Source organism: Schistosoma mansoni (assembly GCF_000237925.1).
Source record: "Schistosoma mansoni, WGS project CABG00000000 data, chromosome 3 unplaced supercontig 0141, strain Puerto Rico, whole genome shotgun sequence".
NCBI classification, from domain to species: domain Eukaryota; kingdom Metazoa; phylum Platyhelminthes; class Trematoda; order Strigeidida; family Schistosomatidae; genus Schistosoma; species Schistosoma mansoni.
In genome coordinates this window covers 281437-304429 of record NW_017386011.1, presented here as the reverse complement: position 1 = coordinate 304429, position 22993 = coordinate 281437, and the positions used below count along the sequence as shown (strand labels likewise).

The 22993-nt window shown below is 38.3% G+C and overlaps 1 protein-coding gene across 1 annotated transcript; it reads left to right on the top strand.

Moving 5' to 3' along the window:
* Window positions 1-835: 835 nt before the first annotated feature.
* Smp_176490 (hypothetical protein) lies at window positions 836-22596 on the top strand (the record flags this gene model as incomplete). The annotated part of the gene is made up of 8 exons (XM_018791227.1): window positions 836-897; window positions 3679-3830; window positions 3867-4053; window positions 4091-4574; window positions 12755-12875; window positions 15943-16320; window positions 19440-19579; window positions 22558-22596. The coding sequence occupies exons 2-8, from the start codon at window positions 3770-3772 to the stop codon at window positions 22594-22596; spliced, it is 1410 nt and encodes a 469-aa protein (XP_018645564.1). The 5' UTR covers window positions 836-897; window positions 3679-3769.
* Between the last annotated feature and the right edge of the window lie 397 nt (window positions 22597-22993).

Genomic DNA, 22993 nt, shown 5'->3' with positions numbered 1-22993 from the left:
GGTGATACAGCTAAAGTAAATGCAGTGATTCAATTTATACGAATTCAACTCGACGCAATCACCTCACAACCCTTCCTGATTTTCCACAGAAAACATACTCACAGTCTCATCATAAATTCCACAATGTTGTTAAGCTTAATCACTTCAAAGGAGACGCAAATCTCCCAGGCCAGGTACAAAGACGAGTGAGGTTGTCAAACAAATGTCATGGAGACAATATCAGACACTTGGGGTTATTTCGCGGAGTTATAATGGAATAAGAGGTGATCTGATATTGGCGTCCAACCTACTCAGTACCGCAAGTTACTGAAAAGCGAACACTACCAGAACATCACCATCACGCTCCTCGAGTCAGTCCTCGAATAATTATTCATCAGAAAGCAAAAGCTCATGTACGACCTCGCTTCTTTTCATTAAGAGTTGTCCCCATTCGGAATACTCTTTCAGTCGAAGTATCCAGAGACTCCTCGTAAAGTGGCTTCAAGAGGAGGCTTGATAATTACCCACAAACACATGGATTACTATCTCATGCTTTGACCTAGTACATGTTTCGTAACTTACCTACTGTTATCACCATCACATATCACGCGTTTATTCCTGTTTTGCTTTCTATCTTCGCATTTTTCTTACACTTCTGTCTAACATTGTGTAGATCATTAATTTATTAATGCACTCAAGTTGCTAGACTACTACAACCGCTAGACATTACCAACTCAATGAAACCGCACGGAAAAGAACAGAGAGTGAGCACAAAGAAATCAATTATTTCTTTTATTAGCTCGTCACATGGATATCAGATTTTGTATTTTCATAGGCGGGAACTTTAAAACAAAAATCTAGTGTTCAGGTTGTGATGCATGACTTCCATGTAATAGTTGTTGTATTTAAACGTCATGAGTAAGTGTAAAGTATTTCTACGCTGATATTTGGTCATAAGTGCTGCATAATTTCTAGAGCGTTTATGATATTTAAAAATCATGCATTAAAGGATATAACAGTTAAATATAATTGATAACGTTTGATAAAGTAGAAAACAATTTCATTGAAGAAAATGAGTTCGACTACGTGAAGCAAATATCTGACAAGAGTTCTAGTTATCACTGTTGTTATTTTTTACAGTGATGTATACGTAACAGACTTGTTTTCAGACGTTGAATTGTTCAAGTATCTACTCCTCTGTTATTGCGGATCTTAAGTGGCTGTTAGGGGATGTAATTAATTGTGAGACGGACAGACGTTTTATCTTGATGTATGTTAGTGAAAAGAATAATGCATGGGATTTGTTTTTTTCCCATCCAAATTTGAGATTCGTGATGCTTCTCTTAATTGACACAGTAATAAAAAACAAAACCATGCCCTACAGCTTGCTTAAAGTTTAAGGAGGTTGATTGCCAGCTAATGACAGGTTTATTCATGAGGTGAAATTATCAACTTTGTTAGGGTGTGGCTGAAGTAGTGTTCTGTCGGATGATGATTATCATCAATACTTACTATTTTATTTTATTTAAACACATAAATATTGGTACAAAAAGCACCAGATAAATATTCGCCACACAAATCTCATTTAATTTGTGTGAGGGCTGTGATACTGCCCACGTGCCCAGACTGAAGCAGGTGGTTTTCTCAGGGGGCCACACCCCGAGCCTTTGACCTAAAGGTATAATCTACAAGGCAGTGGAGCATCGTAAGGATATGCAGTCCCATGGTAGCCGGTGACCAACAATAGGTTCATACGCTATTCGTTCCATCAAGATCCTGGAGCCCATGCTCACCATTAGTTTGGAATCAGGGTTTTTCCAACTCCCCTAGGTGGACCCTCCATGTCCACCAACCCGGTTAAAGCGCTGGACATTCGCTCTTCGTCCTCTTACTTTCGTGAACAACACCCCCGCCACGAGAAGGCAATACTGCCTATCACAAAGTTGGTTTTAAAAGCCGATATTACTATCTTCAGATCAAATAATATCCTTCCGGTTATCTCATTAGTGCTGAAATCTCACTACTAAATTTAATTTAAAAGCACCTATTCGATAGGAAATTTCGATGTCGCCTACATTTATAACTTGTTATTGTGAACTGTTTGACCGCGTAACTGAATAGAACAAGTTTACTTCGTACTACATTCCAGTTTATAATAGAGTTTTGATAGGGTGTTACACAAACTGCTACTCTTGAAATTCACCGAGTGGGGAGCTAGTATCACGTGAACGTGGTTAGCCAAGGTTACAAAGTGACGTATGTAGATGGCTTAAGTAGTAAATGTAAGCAGCAACCAACAGTCAATGCACAGTTGCCCCTTTTTTGGGAAAGTTGGCTCTCAACCATGTTATTGCACTTTAGAATTCCACTGCATTTAACTCTTTGATTCACAGAGTAATACCACTGACTCTCCAACACCATGTGTAATCTAAAGCCGAGTACAAAAATTTGTGCTTGATAAGTAAGTTACATTACATTGGCCTAAATACGTATGCGGTCGATAGTATAAACTAATCCCCAGATTTCTATGTTGCTTAAAAATGTAACAGCCAAAGGTCCTTGATTGACTGTAATTAACTGACGTTTGAAAAGTGTTTCACGGGGGAACATCTTCACTAGTAACTGAAATCTAACCTTGTTATGAAGCTGAAGCGGCTACTTCTACTGATTTTCCTACCAGATTCCCCAGATCATGTCAATATCACGTTGTACATTGTTTCACTCCTGGTAATATATAACAGATTTTTATGCTCAATCATCGCTATAGCCCATAGTGTTGCTAAGGGGAATTTATTAGTCGATTTCAATAAGTAAAATATTTGTAAGACATTGCCCCCAAATGCCCTGGTACGGCCGAGAGTGAGGAGAGTCCGCTCTCCCTCTCCGAATGCTCTCACATGGCCACGCGTATATAGCATCTGCCAGGGAAGTCCTACTCACTACCTTCTCGTGGCGGGGGTGTTGTTCACGAAAGTTAGAGGACGAAAAGCGAATGTCCGGCGCTTTAACCGGGTTGGTGGACACAGAAAGTTCACCTAGTGGAGTTGGAAAACCCTGATTCCAAACTAATGGTGCACATGGGCTCCAATATCCTGAAGGAACGAATGGCTTATGAACCAACTGTTGGTCACCGGCTACCATGGGACTGCATATCCTCACGATGCTCCACTGCCTTGTAGATTATACCTTTAGGTCAAAGGCTCCGGGTGTGGCCCCCTAAGAAAACCACCTGCTTCAGTCTGGGCACGTGGGCAGTATCACAGCCCTCACACAAATGAAATGAGATTTGTGTGGCGCATATTTATCTGGTGCTTTTTGTACCAATATTTATGTGTTTAAATAAAATAAAAAGTGTAAGACATTAAAAAGGAAGAATGTATCTGTGAAACCGTGGCGAAGGAATTTGAAGTAAATCCAGCTTTTCACCTGTTAATCTTGTTCAAGCTTTTTCAAGGAAATATAATCAAACATCAAAACTATCAAATATAAATAGGTACACGGTTCTCCGGTTCACTGTATACTGAATAGACCGACCAATCAACGTTAACAATGTTTAGAGTAGGTATTTGCATTAGTGTGTAAGAAACATGTGGTATGAAAGGAAGCGTCAAAATAACAGATTGTGTGTATACGTAATTCGTATGAAAATTTTGTATACACATACCTTTTATTTTGAATATTTTATTGGGTCTTTTTTAGGGCTTTTAGACTTGTCAGCTGCATGTGACTTGTCTCCAACATATTTGGACAAAGCATTCAAAAAACATTTTCCATCAGTTCAAGCAGAGCCATGGAAACCTTAGAATCTATGTTGAAAGCTGTACGTGATTTTCTTAGCTTTCTTGAACAGAGTAATTGTGAATTCTGATTAATTGAATGACTAACAGATAAACAAAGTATTCTCAATATATCGTCTGTTCCACCTGGGAGATTTCATCCAGTACCAGGCTGTTCAGAATGTATAACCAGTCTTCCTCCTACGAAAAATGATTACGTTGCTCAAACACCTATCGTACTGTTACCCAAACTTAATGAAAACCCAGACATTATCTCTCGGAGTTTCGATATATATTGGTAGGTATATTGGTAGTCTGTGACATTACTTTTTCAGTAGAACATCCAAGTCATCAAAACTTACTCCTAACCGTTTAAATATACCGTGTTCAGTATCGTCTGAACTATATTCATGGTGTCCTGTCGGACTACAAGTAGATGGGGATTGTTGTCTTGCTGGAATAGAAAGAAAACCAAATCAAATGTCTTGTAGATTTGTAGTAACTAATCGTGTGTCATGTGTTTCAGAAAATGGTCAGATTGTATGCACAGAGGATAATAATATATATTACCTACGTGGGGGATTTTCTTGGACAACATTTTGTGCACTTCATCCTATGCTGTTAATTGATTCACCTCCTCCTGGAATAGTTGATGCATTTTCTAATGGTTTTCCTGCACATAATTGGAGGAGTTGGACCCAAGGACTGCACTACTTTATATCTACTGCTTCTGAAGGAATTAAGGAACCTATAGTCGTTAGTTCTGATGTACAACATATAAATATGCCAAATTCTATTTGTGCTAATAGGTTGCCAAAGGTAATTCATTGTTTGCTTTCATCATTAGCAATTATTCCATATTTCGTGCTGTCATTGTTGTTAATTGATCAAATTTGATTCAGTTTTCCCAATAGTTCACTTCAAAAATTTATGTCAACTTCATTGGCCTTGCCGAAGTGAGTTTTCGCAACTAATCTTCCCGTATTGAGGTTTTGGTATGTGTGAATCCCTTTTGGTGTATTGTTTTTCAATGAAATGATGGGTTCCACTTTATATAGTTAACATTTGGAATTTGTTTAGTTGTGACTATAGTCTATGCTATTTTGTCTAGATGTTGCCCTACCATAGCTTCTACCTTGACTTGAATGTCGGGCTTAGATATCACGATAACCCAATGGGGTTATTTTGGCTGGGACATTCATTCCTCCAGTTCCTGCCATGCCCGGCACGTTGGTTTGAGAGTCGTAAGACGGCAACTTTAGGTTCGAGGGTGTAGTCGTAGTGATAACTGCACAAAGTAGTAAGGTGTATTAGTATTAATGTGTCACTAACTATGACACTAATCTTATACCATCAATTTATTTAGTGTGTCCGAAATACATATAGAAGATCCTAGTTCGCTGATTCACCTAACATCACTGAGCCAGTGCAATGTATCCTTTGTATGTCTCCAAATACGACGGAACTTTTCGCGGTCTTGCAGTTGTAGGTAAACCACTAAATTTGAAAACTGAACAAGCACTCTTAGACTAGATTCCTATTGAAAGTCACTCATGTGCTGTTCACTTCAATTGCATAGTAATTACTCGGGGTGATAAGGATACACCTCGTCGTCTCGTCGTCGTTTCTGCTTCTGTCTCCACTGATCGCGACTTGGATAGAGTGAAATAGTAGTTTCACGGAAAACTATAATATCCTCCAGAAAGCCAGATGCTCGGAAGTAGTGGTCTTAACATACGATTTTAATCAAATTGAGAGACAACGGTAATATTTATGGCGTTCATTGCCTCCAAATGCTTTGGTACGACCGAGGGTACAGAGAGTCAGCTCTCCCTCTCGAAATACTCCCACATGGCCACGCGTTTACAACCACTATCAGGGAAGTCCTACTCACTGCCTTCTCGCGGAGGGGGTGTTGTTTAGGAAATTCAAAGGACGAAAAGCGAATTTTCTGCACTTTAACTGGGTTGATGAATCTGGAGGACCCAGCTAGAGGGGTTGGGAAACCCTGATTCTAAACCAATGGTGTACATGGACTCCGGGATCCCGAGGAGACAAATGGTGTATGAACCTATTGTTAGTTACCACATACCATGGGACTGCATTTCCTAACGTTGCTCCACTGCCTTGTAGATTAGACCTTTAGGTCGAAGGCTCGGGGTGTGTCCTCCTAAGTAAACCACCTGCTTCGGTTTGGGCAATCGGGCAGTATTCCAGTACTCACGCAAATCAATGGTAACTGCTACTGGCCTCATTGTTATTGTGTGGCGCATATATATTTGGTACCTCCTTGTACCAATGTTTATGAGTTTAAATAAACAAATATGGCGGTCCAAGCCAACAAATAGATAACGGTAATCATCTGCTGCAATTATGTTCGGTAATCTATAACAAGATCAAGGAGCAGGTCCAGGTTTATTAACTGCGGAGATCCTTAAGTATGACGCTTCAGTTATGGCAGCTAAGCTGAGATACTGGGTAGAATCTGGTAGCTGGAAGGACAATAATTTTCTTGTTTGGAGTGAAAAGTATACAGGCTAATCTATTCTGTGATGTTCATTAGACACAGTCAACGCGTCTAGAGGGTTTTGACGTCAGTTTCTTCTGTCGATATTAGCCCAATCTGCCATTTTACCTATTTCTATTAAACTTCGTCGTAGATTGTCCCCTAGAAATGACACTTCATTTATCTTTCCAGCGGTTGATCTTTTTTTATATCTATTTATTTGAATATAAACTTTGGTGCATGGGGGTACCAAACAGATATGCGCCACATAATAGCAATGGGGTGAAGAAATAAGGAATGTAAGGTGCATATAATAAAAAAGAACAACAAGGAATAAAAATTAGTGTATCAGAGTGAGATATTAATAATAGTAATGGGAGAATCAGTTCAGTTAGGAAAAATACAACTAGGAAGAACTTTATTTAAAGAAGTTACGTTCACTTTTATGAAAAAGGTAAAAGAAAGTTACAGCAGGGTCATTACTGACTTCTGTTCTAAGTCATGTTTGATAATATTTCAAGCCACTGTGCTGTACCGTCTCTAGGACCCCAACCAGGGAGTTGTGAATGACCAACGGAAACCAGTCCTGTACAACTTCCTTTCATACCACGATACCATGTAATACACTGACCACCTCTCGGCTTTTTCCAACCGACCCTAGCGTCAGCAAATAATGTCTGATGTGGAGTTCTCTGGGACGACCTTTGTAGGACATGTCCAATCCACCGAAGTCAATGTTTCAAGTTAGTGACACCAATTGAATTATCGTCGCTGTGCCCGAACACACGTTACCGAATCTCTGCATTGCCAACATGGTGTCGCCACTGGACCCGACCACTGGATGTCAGCAATGCTTCAAAGACAATGATGATGAGACATAGAGAGTCATCTAAAACGCTTAACTCGGAGAGGCCAGGTCTCGTAAGCATAGAGCGAAACTGCTCTTACCGACGCGTTGTAGATCCGACCTTTTACAGCCAGACTAACAGCACGAAAGCACCAAAGATGACCCGAATTTGGTATAAGCCGGTCTGGCTTTCACTATACGTGAATTAATCTCATCACTCACGCCACCACCAGCACTTATGCATCTACCCAGATACACGAAATTTTCGACTACTTTTATTTGCTCTCTACTCAGGGAGAGTGTAGGATGAGGTTCCTGCCAGTCTTGTAGAAGTACTATACACTTAAAAGGTGCAAAGCACATATCACACCTACGGACACTAATTGCCAACTGACTAAGTACTCATTGCATGGCTTGGGTATTATCGCACAGGAAGACAATATCATCCGCACACTCAAGGTCGAAAAGTCTTTCCCCAGGCAACAGATCCACATCATCATTACCTACATCTATTAGGGCTGTTTCCACAACGTCATCGATAGCAAAGTTGAAGAGGAATGGTGAGATTGGATAACTCTGCTTACTCAAGCTTTGCCCAATTTCATTGCTCATCAGTCTTCATTTGTGTTCAAACTCACGGTCACCCGTAGTAGATCGATGGGCTTCACTTAGTTAAAAGGAGTCTGAAAAAACCCAATGCTTATGAGCGGGACGTTTCGCGAAGCCGCTAGCTACTTTACTGACCATTTCCATGGCGTCATGCAATTGTGACCAATTCTCATATATACTTTTCGGTGGGATAGTAGCTGGCCTTGGACCTAGCTCGCTTCGATATTTAGTTGCAACAGAAGCTGCAACCAATTTGATGACAGCGATCCCTTTAGGACAATAAATTTGTTGGCCATTGAGACGTAAGGTAAGATTAGCACAAACAAGGGCGTGATCAGTGTCCAGATAGGTACTTGAAAAGAAGCGGCAGTCTTGTACACAACCATGCCGGCGGTAGCTGATCGTGACGTGATCAATCTGAGTTCAGGTTTGAGATGCAGAGGGAGGACGTTAGGTAGCATATCGACGATGGTTGTGCCGGTAGTCAGTGCTAGCCAGAATCAGGTTGTCGTTTGTGCAAAGTTTCAATAGGCAGTTATTGTCATTTGACTTGGGACTAACAAGATCCCATCGGCCACCTAAATGACTCTGCTCTGTGCCTAGGCGCCTGGCCTGAGCATTCAAGTCTCTGGCTAGTTCTACAATATCTGTCGAACTCACTTTCTGTAGAACAGTTAGCTGGTGGTGAAACTCATATTTGATCGCATCCGAGCTGCAATCTGTTGGAGCGTAGGCGAAGAAGACGAAAAGGAAGTGGTCAATCTGCTTCCGAGATGTTCACTTATCGACTTAGAATACGGAGATATCGTAGTGATATTTAGTGAAGTCACTGACAAAATGTAAATATTTCTGAGACTCTCATTGAGCGACAATGCTAGCTGGCATGTTTTGAATGTTTTAATACTGGTTTGGGTCGACGCCTGAATAATTCATAGGAAGTGAAGTAGTTGAGGGTGTTGACGACTTCGATTATCATGGGATTGTTATCATCTGTTATTGATTGATTGCTGACAAAATCTCCGAACAAATAGAGAAAGCTGGTTTGTCGCTTGTCGACTCGGATGACGTGTGGAGTAGACGATATATCAATCTGTCAACGAAAGGATGAGTTTACTTCATGACAGTTTTCTCTGTTCTACTTTATGGATGTGAAACATGGTAATTAATAGTAATGGATATTCGTAGGTATGCCTCTTGATCTTGAATGACATCATCCCTTTCCAAGTGTCCTTGTACTCTGTCTTTTCAAGCCATGTTCTCAAGGTTTTGTATTTTTTTTATCACTACTCACACATTATTTCGACCGATTTTTTATTTTCATCGTCATGCCCACGCTTGTATAAGGTCTTAGATCAATGTACATCTGTACCATGTTCTATGTTAATGATATCTCTTTGTTTTTCTGCCTGGATTTATTTATCTATTTGAACACATAAACATTGGTACAAGGAGGTACCAAATATATATGCGCCACACAATAACAATGAGGCCAGTAGCAGTTATCATTGATTTGCGTGAGTACTGGAATACTGCCCGATTGCCCAAACCGAAGCAGGTGGTTTACTTAGGAGGACACACCCCGAGCCTTCGACCTAAAGGTCTAATCTACAAGGCAGTGGAGCAACGTTAGGAAATGCAGTCCCATGGTATGTGGTAACTAACAATAGGTTCATACACCATTTGTCTCCTCGGGATCCCGGAGTCCATGTACACCATTGGTTTAGAATCAGGGTTTCCCAACCCCTCTAGCTGGGTCCTCCAGATTCATCAACCCAGTTAAAGTGCAGAACATTCGCTTTTCGTCCTTTGAATTTCCTAAACAACACCCCCTCCGCGAGAAGGCAGTGAGTAGGACTTCCCTGATAGTGGTTGTAAACGCGTGGCCATGTGGGAGTATTTCGAGAGGGAGAGCTGACTCTCTGTACCCTCGGTCGTACCAGGGCATTAGGGGGCTTGTCTCTCCAGTTGTTGGTCAATTTTTAGTGAGGCATGAAAAATGGTTCAGATAAAAGTTCCGTTTTTTTCGATGGATTGGTTCTCTGTACATTTTGATGTATATACATTTTTCTCAGGGACAATAAGTAATGTTTTGTTAACAATAATATATTGGATACAATAAAACACTCTATAAACAAGCCTACCAGTGAACATTATCACATAAATCATTCCTAATTGTAGTGAATCGTTTTTTTTGGCATTTATTCACGGCATTACTGATTAGCTATATCCTTTGACCTATACAATACAGTCGTAGTATTTCTTGAAATAGAGTAAGAATATTTTCTCTCGTGCCCAAATGTTTAAGAAAGACGAATAGAAATCACTAATCATGGTGTGATAATCAAAGTCCTTCAAGGGGACTGTTTCTTGCTGTCGATTATTCCAGTTCATACTAAAAAACTGAAATCATCGTCCAATAATAAAAAAACTGATTAATCTGTCTAATACAGTATTCTAAAATACATAGTTTACAATCCTTCTGTGTGTAATTGAATCGCAAAAAATCTAGGCACGTTTTAATAGTGTATCGATCGGATTTCCATTCTTCACTGGGCCCTCAAGCAGATACATCTACTAACGTCTTACGTCACCTACTTTCGTTGACTTAACGATGGCTTGTCTCTCTATCGATTGGAAAATTTTGTGGTACTGTCAAGTTTTGAAATAAATCTTGGACACGTATATTATGTGTTTTAGCAAGATATTTCTACTTGAAGTCACACTGTTATGTAATGGTATAGGTAAAAATTGTTGATCAAGGTAACAACAATGAATAATATCTTCCTTGAATGTCCTATTCAAGTTTGTTACGGTAGGAAGGATTGACGGTAATCTTATTGAAACAGCATTGCTATTTCACTGAATTCTTTGCTAGTAGTCCGATTCATATAGGCTAGTGAACTCTACAAAATAACTGTACTCTTTTTGAAGACTAAATCATATAGATCAAAATCCTACTCACTGCCTTCTCGTGAAGGGGGTGTTGTTCACGAAATTGAGAGGATGAAAAGCTAATGCCTGGCGCTTTAACCGGTTTGGAGGACACCGAAAGTCCACCTAGGGGAGTTTGAAAACCCTGATTCCAAACCAATGGTGCACATGGGCTACAGTATCCTGAGGTAACAAATGGCGTATAAATCAATCGTTGATCACCGGCTACCATGGGACTGCATCTCCTTACGATGCTCCACTGCCTTGTGGGTCAGACCATTAGGTCAAAGGCTCGGGGTGTACCCCCCTAAGAAAACCACCTGCTTCAGTTTGGGCACCTGGACAGTATCACAGCCCTCACACAAATGAAATGAGATTTGTGTGGCGCATATATATCTGGTGCTTCCTTGTACCAATATTTATGTGTTTAAATAATAATATAGATCAAAATTGGTTGCATTCGTTCTTTATTTTACTCCGGATTTCGGAGATGATACTCTTCCTTTTAACATTTTGTTTCTCTTTAGTTTATTAGTCACCCTTCCGATTAATGATCTCTTTATGTTGTGCCCATATTAACTGTGACAACCTGAACTGATATACACTTGTGTCAGGTGTCGTGTTATTATTTCATATATTTCTTGATCTTGATTAATGGGTTGTTTTAGTTATTATGTATTTCAAATCTTTCAGTGTTATATCTCATTTGAGTTATAGAATTAAATCTAACCTTATGACAACTTTGTGCAGCATCAACTCATCAGGTTTTACTGTTAAATGCTTTTTTCATTAAATGCAATCAAATAGTCTTTTGTTCGTCCTGTAACACTTCTTTTTGTAAGAGAAGTAATTGGATTCTCCAATTTACCAAATTTCAAGTCAATTATTAATAAGAATGGGTTAGATTAGTTGGGTATCATTCTTAGTGCTACCGTTTAGGCTTATTGGTAATACAATTGTTGATAAGTATTACTTTCTTAGTTGAAAGCGTGTGAGTCAATTGAAGCTAGACCACCAGAGAAAACCTGGAAGCATTGGACGGCTGTTTCGTCAACTATGAAAATACTAAATCTTCACAAAACCCCTTCTGATATTACTTTCTTACTTGTCTAATATTCTTTGACCAATCTGATCAGCTTGATTTAAATCAGAACAAGAATAAGTGGAAATAAGAAATGCTTCGAAAAACTGGTATAACAAATATATAACAGTGAAAACATTAAGGTTTACACAAAATTCACATGGGGGAATCTTCAGTGATCTCTCAGTTTGCTTGATTGAAAATAGGCTAACCAACATATTCAGATTTGAACGTGTACAGAGCATACAATCGTTAGGATTCTATCATATTGATAATAGATCTATTGGCTATCAGGACTCAGTGGCCGAGTGGATAACGCGATGGCGTTTGAAGCGAAAAGTACTGGGTTCCAGTCTCAATTTTTTTATTTTTATTGTTTTATTTAAACACATAAATATTGGTACAAGGAAGCACCAGATAAATATGCGCCACACAAATCTCATTTCATTTGTGTGAGGGCTGTGATACTGTCCAGGTGCCCAGACTGAAGCAGGTGGTTTTCTTAGGGGGCCACACCCGGAGCCTTTGACCTAAAGGTCTAGTCCACAAGGCAGTGGAGCATCGTAAGGAGATGCAGTCCCATGGTAGCCGGTGACCAACAGTTGGTTCATAAGCCATTCGTTCCTTCAGGATATTGGAGCCCATGTGCACCATTAGTTTGGAATCAGGGTTTTCCAACTCCCCTAGGTGGATCCTCCACATCCACCAACCCGGTTAAAGCGCCGGACATTCGCTTTTCGTCCTCTCACTTTTGTGAACAATACCCCCGCCACGAGAAGGCAGTGAGTAGGACTTCCCTGGCAGAGGCTATATATTCGCTGGCCATGTGAGAGCATTTCGAGAGGGAGAGCGGACTCTCCTCACTCTCGGTCGTACCAGGGCATTTGGGGGCCACTGCTAGCCACTATCCATCTTTGCTTACCAATAGATCTATTGGTTTTTTAATACTTCTTATCAGGTCAATAGCAGAAAATGCATTTCACTGTCATATCAGTATGAAAAAACGGAACTTTTGTTAATTTCAGGAAAATCAATACAAGCGTATATTAAATTCAACCAATCGTAATGTAGACCTAGATTCATTTGTTGGGAATACATTTCGTGATTTGGAAAAAGATCTGGAGATTGGTGATCCTGTGAAGACGAGTGAGTTACATGTTATAATATGCATTAATATGCTTTTTTTTTCAAAGTCCTGAGCTTGCAGTAGTAATAGTTAAATATAGTTTTGTTTAGAGTTCGGAAGTGATATCTAAACAATCGTTGTATACAGATAAAGATCAGTCATATTGTTATATTTAAGTATGGTACAAAATATCAATTATCCTATATATTTCCCGGTATTGTACTACTGTAGTGAATGAGAACATGAGTGGGGACAATCGAATGTATTTAAGCACAAATTACAGACTATCTCACTAAAATCTGATAACCATACAGCAAACAGTTAATTTGCAAAATAACAATCCATTGTCTCAATCTTCACTGTTCCTTCTGCAAATATCAATCCATCTCCTCTGATTTCCTTGTTCATGCATTTTCATACCGATTGCTCTTCGTTCCGGTTCGTTCCTTATCGATTTTCTGCCAAAATACATTATATGCCTGAGCATCACCATGCACTACTTATGTGGATATAAGTAACCCATACCACACTACCATAAAACCTCTGACCTTGTGAACGATACAAGTATTGTCGAAATATTTGGGGCTAGTAGTGAAGCTGACTGACAGTGAGCAGTAAAGATCAAAGAGCTGTCATTGGTGTATAGATTGTTGGAGTATTCAGTTTTCTATATTATAAAGAATTAATTCCCTTTAAGCTATGTAGAAATAATATATTTCTGACTCGAGTGTTATGCTCCATGACGTCTAACCCTGACGTCAAGATACGGACGATTCTTATCTTATCTATTCTTAGCTTATCTAACCAGCAATCATGGTGAAAATACGGAGGAACAACATTTATCGTCCCTGATCTAGGTAATGGTTTATGGGCCATGATATTTATTGATTGTATACTCAGACAGTAATGTGCAACGTAGAACCTGGTATATATGAGCATCAGTTCAAGTTGTCATACCACATTAGCCCAGTGAGATAAAATTATTTCAAGACATCCCTGAGTAGTGGAAACAGTAACAGGATCAGTGTTAATAGTAGGAAAGATCGCTTTCATTGTCTTCTGCCCTATGTCTAACAAAATCAACGACCTAATTTATCAGGTCGAAGACAATAAAAAGATACGGTAGCAAATACTGGGGAGAGGTGACTAACAACCTTCCCTGAGAGATTGTTTATGTTTATGTGTGTCATGAAATAGTGGGACGCCAGCCATATATCCAATGATATACATGTTATGTGTGAGAGACAGTCTGCTGTAGCAAATACGTTTCAAAGGGAGCGGTGAACATCTACCCTCCTAAGTGCGTGAGTATGCCTATATGTATGCTATGGGATGCATGGGATAAAACTTGTGTTACCGGTGTGCATGTAATGCATATTCGCTCACAGGGTAGATACACCTGTATGTATACCAAGGGATACACGGATGAAGGCCCATGTTTCAACTAGTATGTGTTATGTCGCGATAAGAATTATGAATGGTAACTTTTGAGAACTATTTATGGACCAATATGATACATATATTTTTATTGTATGATTGCTAAATAACTAAACTATTCATATTCATTTCCCCCTTATTATGAGCTTTATTTTGACCTATGAACTGTTATTATACGATTATTATTATACCATTCTTGAGTTATGTGCTGTTTATCAACTACCATCTCCCTCATTTACAGCCACATTCGTCTAAATCCTGTACAAATGTTGTTGCCTATTTTATTGGTAAGATGTGGTCTGTCTGTTTGGTATACAAACCCAGTATGTTTGAAACAAATGATTCATACCGCAGAGGCTGTTATTAGTGTTCTGGACTTAACTGGCTGGGCTAGTCAGGAAGCAGGACCGATAAGTACTCTATAGTGCTCGTACGGGTTTCGTGTGTCATTGGTCCGATCGATAAATCGCTGCTCTCTAATTGGCGGTATGATCACGTTATTATACATTAACAGGAAATCCAGGCGGTCACAAGTTATAACAGTATGCAAATAGACTATACCTATCCAGGATAAGTAAAAGCCTCAAATAATCATTCGCTTACTGTTATTGGTGCGACACTCATCCCCCAAGACCTGCGGGGCAGCGGATCCCCACAAAACCACATCCACAGAGAGGGTTTGTGAGCTTTGAAAACACACATAATTCATCCCAGAAGTGCCACTAGACCACTAGGCCCCCAAATGCCCCGGTACGGCCGAGAGTGGGGAGAGTCCGCTCTCCCTCTCAAAATGCTATCACATGGCCACGCGAATATATAGCATCTGCCAGGGAAGTTCTACTCACTACCTTCTCGTGGCGGGGGTATTGTTCACAAAAGTGAGAGGACGAAAAGCGAATGTCCGGCGCTTTAACCGGGTTGGTGGATGTGGAGGATCCACCTAGGGGAGTTGGAAAACCCTGATTCCAAACCAATGGTGCACATGGGCTCCAATATCCTGAAGGAACGAATGGCTTATGAACCAACTGTTGGTCACCGGCTACCATGGGACTGCATCTCCTTACGATGCTCCACTGCCTTGTGGACTAGACCTTTAGGTCAAAGGCTCCGGGTGTGGCCCCCTAAGAAAACCACCTGTTTCAGTCTGGGCACCTGGACAGTATCACAGCCCTCACACAAATGAAATGAGATTTGTGTGGCGCATATTTATCTGGTGCTTCCTTGTACCAATATTTGTGTTGAAATAAATAAATAAAATCACCAGAAAAGGCTTTACCAACCAATCTGTCTGGAACTCCATAGTCTGTATTCCTTAGCATTCTTATGTTTAGCAATTTTAAGCGTTTTAGTAATGGGATATTTATAAGTTTTACTTTGTTTTTAATAAAATACCTTCATATTTTGAATTTCGCACAAAATCTAGTGACCACTACCACAAATCCAATTAGTTCATCAATAAAGTATATTCTCATCTGCCTGTTTTCAAAGAACGAAATAATCATTTAGTCCTTCTCATTTTCAGCACTTTTCTCTAACTGTTGACACTTGTTCATAATGATACTTATTTTTCTAATAAGCTTCAATACAAACTATTTCTCCTCTTTCTTTCACTTTTCATTACAATTTTGTTTTTTCTATTATTCTTAGAAGGTATTCAAACAAATCCTAATCATATTCATAATAAATCACTTAATAATAAATCAAAAGAGAATCATAATCATAATAATAATTTATCGATGGATTCATTTTCTCATTTCACTTCAGTATCCGATAGTAACCAATTAATAACTAATAATCTATCAAAAAAATTTAAAAAAAAGAGAAAATTCAATAATAATAATAATAATCAATATCATAAAATCAATAAATCTATAAAACAAAAAAATCATTTCAATAAAAATCAATTACGTCATTTATTAACAAATCATCAATCTTCTTTATTAAATGATCAAAGTGATAATAATAATAATAATGATGATGATGATAATAGTAATATTGATGAACGTTATCGTTTATATACAGCTTCAGGTATGTCAATTTCTTTATTCTTTTATACTGTTCTTTTCTTTTTGTTTTTCCAATGAATATCAGAATGGGGTTTTGTAAATATTATAATAATTTCAATAGTTGAGATCATGAGTCGCCGCTGACCAGTGCTTCCAGGTTTTCTCATGGTGTTCTAGTTTCAATTGATTCATGATCTCAACTCTATAAAATTACTAAAATCTCCACAAAACCCCTTCTGATAATGATCATATGTTCACTAGTAACTGGCTCCATGAGGTATTTCCCGGAGTTCTAGTGAGAAGCAGTAACCAGTGGAGTTCAACCAGGTCTGTTGGGAGATATCAACTCACTGATGACATTGGTGAATGGTTGCTCAATTTTGTGGATTGGTTGAAGTTAGACATTAACAACGTTGGATGCCGGCCAGCTCAGTGGTCTAAAGGTTAAGTGGTCTGGCGCGAGACTGATAGGCCCTGGGTTGGAATCTCGCGAGGCGGGATCGTGGATGCGCACTGCTGAGGAGTCCCATAATAGGACGAAACGGCCGTCAAGCAGTGCTTCCAGGTTTTCCTTGGTGGTCTAGCTTCAATTGACTCATGAATAATGCATATTCAAAAGTGAATAATATTTGAGCGAATAATTGGCGTAGATCTGTTCATTTCTGTTTGTTGATTATTTATTGGATAAGTCAAATTCAAACATGATTCATGAAGTCAATTATTGACTATCGAATTGAATAGTTTATAGAGGATGTTAAATTATTATATAGTTGATATTTGTAAAACAATTGTGGTTTATAATTGATAACGTTAGGTTATATGATTCATAATAGGTCACAATCAATCAGTGTTTAAAGAAATTATGAGATCACCTAAAATCGGCGAACAGAACGAAGGATCAGCGACAGGAATGACAAGATAAGCTAAACTATTCCGATGCATCCTAGTCCTGGTAACTAGAAGGAGAGAGGGCTTGGTTCAGATAAGGGAAAAGTTTATTCCATAACCAGGCCAACAATTCTAGCGTATATATACAGCATAAAAAGGTCCTTGGGAAATGTCACAAAATAGCATATTAAAAGGCAACGAACTAATGACATTTAGGGTCCTTTCAAATGAAAAATACAATTCGAAGGTAAAATTGGCGCTTTTGTCGTGAAAAAGAGAAATTCAAATCTCCGAAATGAAATTACATAAATCAGATGTTTACCAAATGATTTTCTTAGGATCTAACATCCCCAACAGTCATGGTCAGTGTCATCATTTGACAAAGATATACGTTAACTTGATTTACCATTGTTAACAAATTAACACCAAAGGAATTTAACAACACGAATTCCAAAAGAAATCCAAATAATGTAGCAGTAGTGGTAGTAGTGATAATGAGAAATATAGAACATTAAAAGCATGGTTCAACAAAACAAAGCCAAGATATGTATGAGGAAATAAGAGAATTCTGTGTTGAGAGAAAAACAGAGTAATTGAACGTGTGCCATGGTAAACTATCATGGACCGTGTCAATCAAAGTATCTAATCACTGGTCACGGCAATCAGGTGGACCCCAGCCATGTAGTCTGTATCTACCGACATAGCTTACACCAACAGTCAATCACCCCATAGACTGATACCAGGTTTTGGTTTGACTACTCTTGACTTCCAACTTATGCCTTCACCAGATAGCATCGACCATCTAGGTATTTGGTGATTGGGCACACATAACACATGTGTCAACCAATACAGATGATAAACATTCACTATCTCAACAGTTGATTTGCTATGTATACCGAGTACCATGTGACCGACCTCAGAATTTCTCACTCAGTGATCCCTGAATACACGAGAGATGCTTCATAGACACCCGTAATTGGATACTAGTGACCTACGGACACCTACATGAATTAGACCAACAGTCAATGAATTCGTGGACTGATGCCACATCTTGATTTGCCTACTCTTGGCTTTGTCTCTACCTGCTCCTTCAGCAGATATCATCGATGCTACTCACTCGAGCATGTGGGAAATCGTTGATTCTCTTGAACCGTAGCAGATTTTAAGTGAATAGAAAATGGAACAGTTTGTTACAGGAATCCAAAAACAACACGTATAAAGGAAGTAGAAGCAAAGCGATTGACGGTAAACGGACAAATTCCACATCCCAAGAAACTTTATTCCCCATTTTAATGGTCGCTATTTTTTTACTCGGGCTTTTAATTGTGGATCCCGCCGCATCTGTCACGCGATACATTCACACTCTTATAGGTAACTAGTTACAGACTAGAACAAGAGCTCACTATCATTACATAGAAAGGGTATAAGAATGTATATGTACACATAACTTACCAGATATGTCTTTCTGCACTTCCAATTCAGTTACAAGTTGGACGGAACATATCAGACATAATTTTAGATTAGCCTAGTATGGTATATATTCGTTTATCAAAGTCGAGTCATTCAGACCTTCAGGAGAATGTATGTCACATGTAAACTTTGCACTGCATTTCTAAATGTAGACGTAACATTGTAGTGTGGTAAACCTGAGTAACAGGTTTACAATTAATTCACGGTAATTTATGAACAGTAAAATATAACAGCAGTTAATAAGTTGAATAAAAGCCTAAAATTAGGAGGACATAACAGTACCACAAACTAATTATCAGTTTACTGACTTGTGGAGGTTATTAAATGTTAATTACATCACGATCCGATTTGAGTTAGATATCCACTGGGATATAGGATGCACTGGACAGTTGTTTCATTCTAACATAGGACCCTCCAGCATTACGCATCGATGACCCTGCCACTAGGGATCGAGTCTAGGACCTTCAGTCTCACTTGAAAACGGTGAAACTATGGAAAAACAGCCTCCCAGTTTTCCGTGGATGTCTAACTTAGGTCGGTTCGTGATGTTAGTAACACGATCGGACTTTTTAATGAATAAACATTAAAAATATGTATATTTATACTTCAGAGAATAGCCTTAACATTTTTAGTTATCCACTCTATTCTAACACTGGTGTAATTTTATAAATTATACTTTAGCACCCTAACACCTTACTCACTCATCCCTCAAATAACATTCTTATTTAGTTAATTTAAATTTTTTAGAAAATTACCCATTATTTTGTATACTTATATGTTTAGGTGAAGTAGTTGATGTTAGACAATTAAATCGTACAAGATCTGGACGCATCGTCTTACCGAAACTAGATTCGCGTTATGAACAAAGTGTTGTTTTGAATGGTGGACATGTAATGGGTGTCAGTCGTAATACAGATGATCAGGTATGTAGTAATGACTATTGTTCATGATATTAATGGTTTTTTTTAAAAAAAAATTTATCACATCTAGAACATATTAATTTTGCTCCACTTTGAGCCACTTGTCAAGTGTAAGAACTGTACAAACCCGTAACGTTTGAAACGAGGTTCACAGACAAAACTTATGATTGAAAACATTTATCATTGAGCTACCATCCTAAGTTAATCTTTTACAACTTCCTACAGATATTTTGACAACTACGTCATAAACTGTTGGTCCTAAAAAAACCCACACTTACTTGCCTCATGATTTTCCTTGCCGTGAATCAGTCAATCAGTCAGTCAGTCACAACGTAGAACTTCGTACGTACGTACATCAGTTCGAGTTGCCATACCACATTTACACAGAGATGCAGTTGTCGATTCAAATCCCATAGTGGCAGAAGTAGTAAGGGTATAAGCATTAATGTGAAAGATTAGGGTTTGAAGATGTTATTGTAGGAGTATAATACGGTGAAATAAATTTGGAAAGAGAAAAAGGATAGGGACATGAGGAATTCAGAAGATTATAATTTGGTAGAACACAAAGAGTGGATGCACCTTCGCCATTGCATACGATTTTGAGCCATGTCATTCAAGATCTCTAACCATCGATTGCTATCATCTCGCGCATCCCAACCAGGTAGTAGTCTACACCTACGAACATGGCTCAGTCTACTTGTCAGTGACTTGATGGATTTGTGCCACGTTTTGGTCTGGCCGTCTCTAGCTTTCTTCCAACCTAATCCTACACCATGAAACATTGCACGTCGGTGCAGTCGGTGGTTGGGCATACGTGAATAAGGTTCGCTAAATATATAGAGCTAGCCCAGCAAAATGTACATGTTTAACTAGTTTCAAATAGATATTTTCTTGGGTCTACATTCACACCTTCATGTTGGCAAAAATTTTAGTTCTACTCTTACCCTCTTTTTAGATACATATAAAGATATATTCGTCCATGTTGTGGGCAGCCAGAATATGTCAATCACTTGCACTAATCGAGTTAATTTTTTTCTTCCAAAAGCAGCACTATAAGTACTAGTACCTTTTATGCGTCCCGACGCCAACTCTACTTGTGAAAGTTTATTTTGGAGTGTTTTAAAATAAAGTAAAGTTCTTTAGCTTACATTAATCTGTAATGTAATATTAACTGGTTTCTTTGTAATTGTAACAGTTTGTTATATGCTGTCTAAGATTATTCGTCATACATAGATACAAATACGTATGTTTATTATTGTGATATTCGGGTGTTTTGGAGATTGTGTAAGTTCAATATTGTTCTTCCTGAAAAATAAAGTGTTGTCTTGAGTGTCGATGAATCCCGTCAAGCTTATACCGATCATAGTGTAGGGAACAAAACACCAGTTGGGGACAATCGAATGTATTTATGCACAAATTACAGACTATCTCACTAAATTCTGATAACCATACAACAAACAGTTAATTTGAAAAATAACAATCAATTGTCTGAATCTTCACTGTTCCTTCTGTAAATATCAGTTCATCTTCTCTAATTTCATTGTTCATGCATTTTACTACCAATTGTGCTTCATTTCCTTATCGGTCTTCTTCCAAAATACATTCTATGTCTGACCATCGCCATATACTACTTATATAGATATAAGTAGACTACACCACAATAGAATAAACACTTGTTTCTTATTGTATTTAGTACAAAATACATAATATGCTAACATTTTATGATGAATAAGCTTCTGTTCGGAATGCTATGTCCTCCAATACTACTTTTAAAGAAAAAAAGTTTATCTTAAATCCATATATCCATTCAACGTAAATTTCATCCAGTTAACTTACGATGCATTTTTGTTGTATTTAATGTATTCAATGTGAATTATATCCATTGACTTTCAGTTGTAAGTAATTATTTAAGTTTCAGTGCATTTTTCCTCGTATTGATTAATCAAATGGGGGTTTTTTTGTGTTCAACGGTAACTGCTCAGTCGATAAAATTTTGTAATTAATTGAATCGATATATATATATATATATATATATATATATATATATAACTGAATTAACTTAAATGCGAAATGAATTCTTCCACAATCTCTATTAAGGAAGCTTCTATACAAATTGAACTTCTCACTCTAGTTGATGGGCACGAAAGATTAAGTCTCGTTCATTGTATTGCATTTGCAAATAATTAGTTTATTACATGAGCTAATCTCCGATACAATACAACATGCATCAACCGAATTGCACTTGACGGAGGAGCTTTGAAGAATGTGGAGACCTTTACATATCTAGGCAGCATCATTGATGAACACGGTGGACCAGATGCAGATGTGAAGGCGAGGATCGGCAAAGCAAGAGCAGCATATTTCCAACTGAAGACCATCTGGAACTCAAAACAATTGTCAACCAACACAAAGATCAGAATTTTCAATACAAATGTCAAAGCAGTTCTACTGTATGGGTCGGAGACGTGGAGAACTACGAAAGCCATCATCCAGAAGATACAAGTGTTTATCAACAGTTGTCTACGCAAGATACTTCGGATCCGCTGGCCAGACACTATCAGCAACAAGCTACTGTGGAAGACAACAAACCAGATTTCAGCGGAAGAAGAAATCAGAAAGAGGCGCTGGAAGTGGATAGGGCACACTTTGAGGAAATCACCCAATTGCATCACAAGACAAGCCCTCACATAGAATCCTGAAGGTCAAAGGAGAAGAGGAATATCAAAGAACACATTACGCCGAGAAATAGAAACAGACATGAGAAGAATGAACAAAAACTGGATAGAACTAGAAAAGAAGGCCCAGGACAGAGTGAGTTGGAGAATGATGGTCGGCAGTCTATGCTCCATTGGGAGTAACAGGCGTAAGTAAGTACACGAGCTAATCATATTTCAAGTCATTTTTCATAAATAACCTCATTGCATTGTTAATCGCTTAATCCATGTTTATTTTAGTTTATTTTCCTGTTATTTTACTTTTAGACTTTAATATCTTGGGTTTCGGAATCATCTAGTCAATAAAATAGAAATGGTATTTATGTTTTTTTGTACGAGTGATGCATTTCCGATTCACTAATTTCATCGGTATACTTATTTTTTTTTTAAACATTCTGATTTTTGTTTTTATATGTTCTATTTATAAAACAATGAGAATTATTTAACTAGTTTCGTGTTGCTTTTATTAGTGGGATTATAGAAAGAGGATTTTGTAGAATGTAGTAGAAAACAAAGGGATTATGTTGAACGAATAGATGCTAACTCAACTCAATTGTTCGTCACTGCACGGTAATATCGTGAAATTACTACACTATATTTTCTAAATGACTTCGGAGTCAGTATATGTATATTTGTTGCTGGGGCAACATGGATAGAGCATGCCCGAACCACCTCGCTTGGTGTTATCTTGATTACGCCAGAT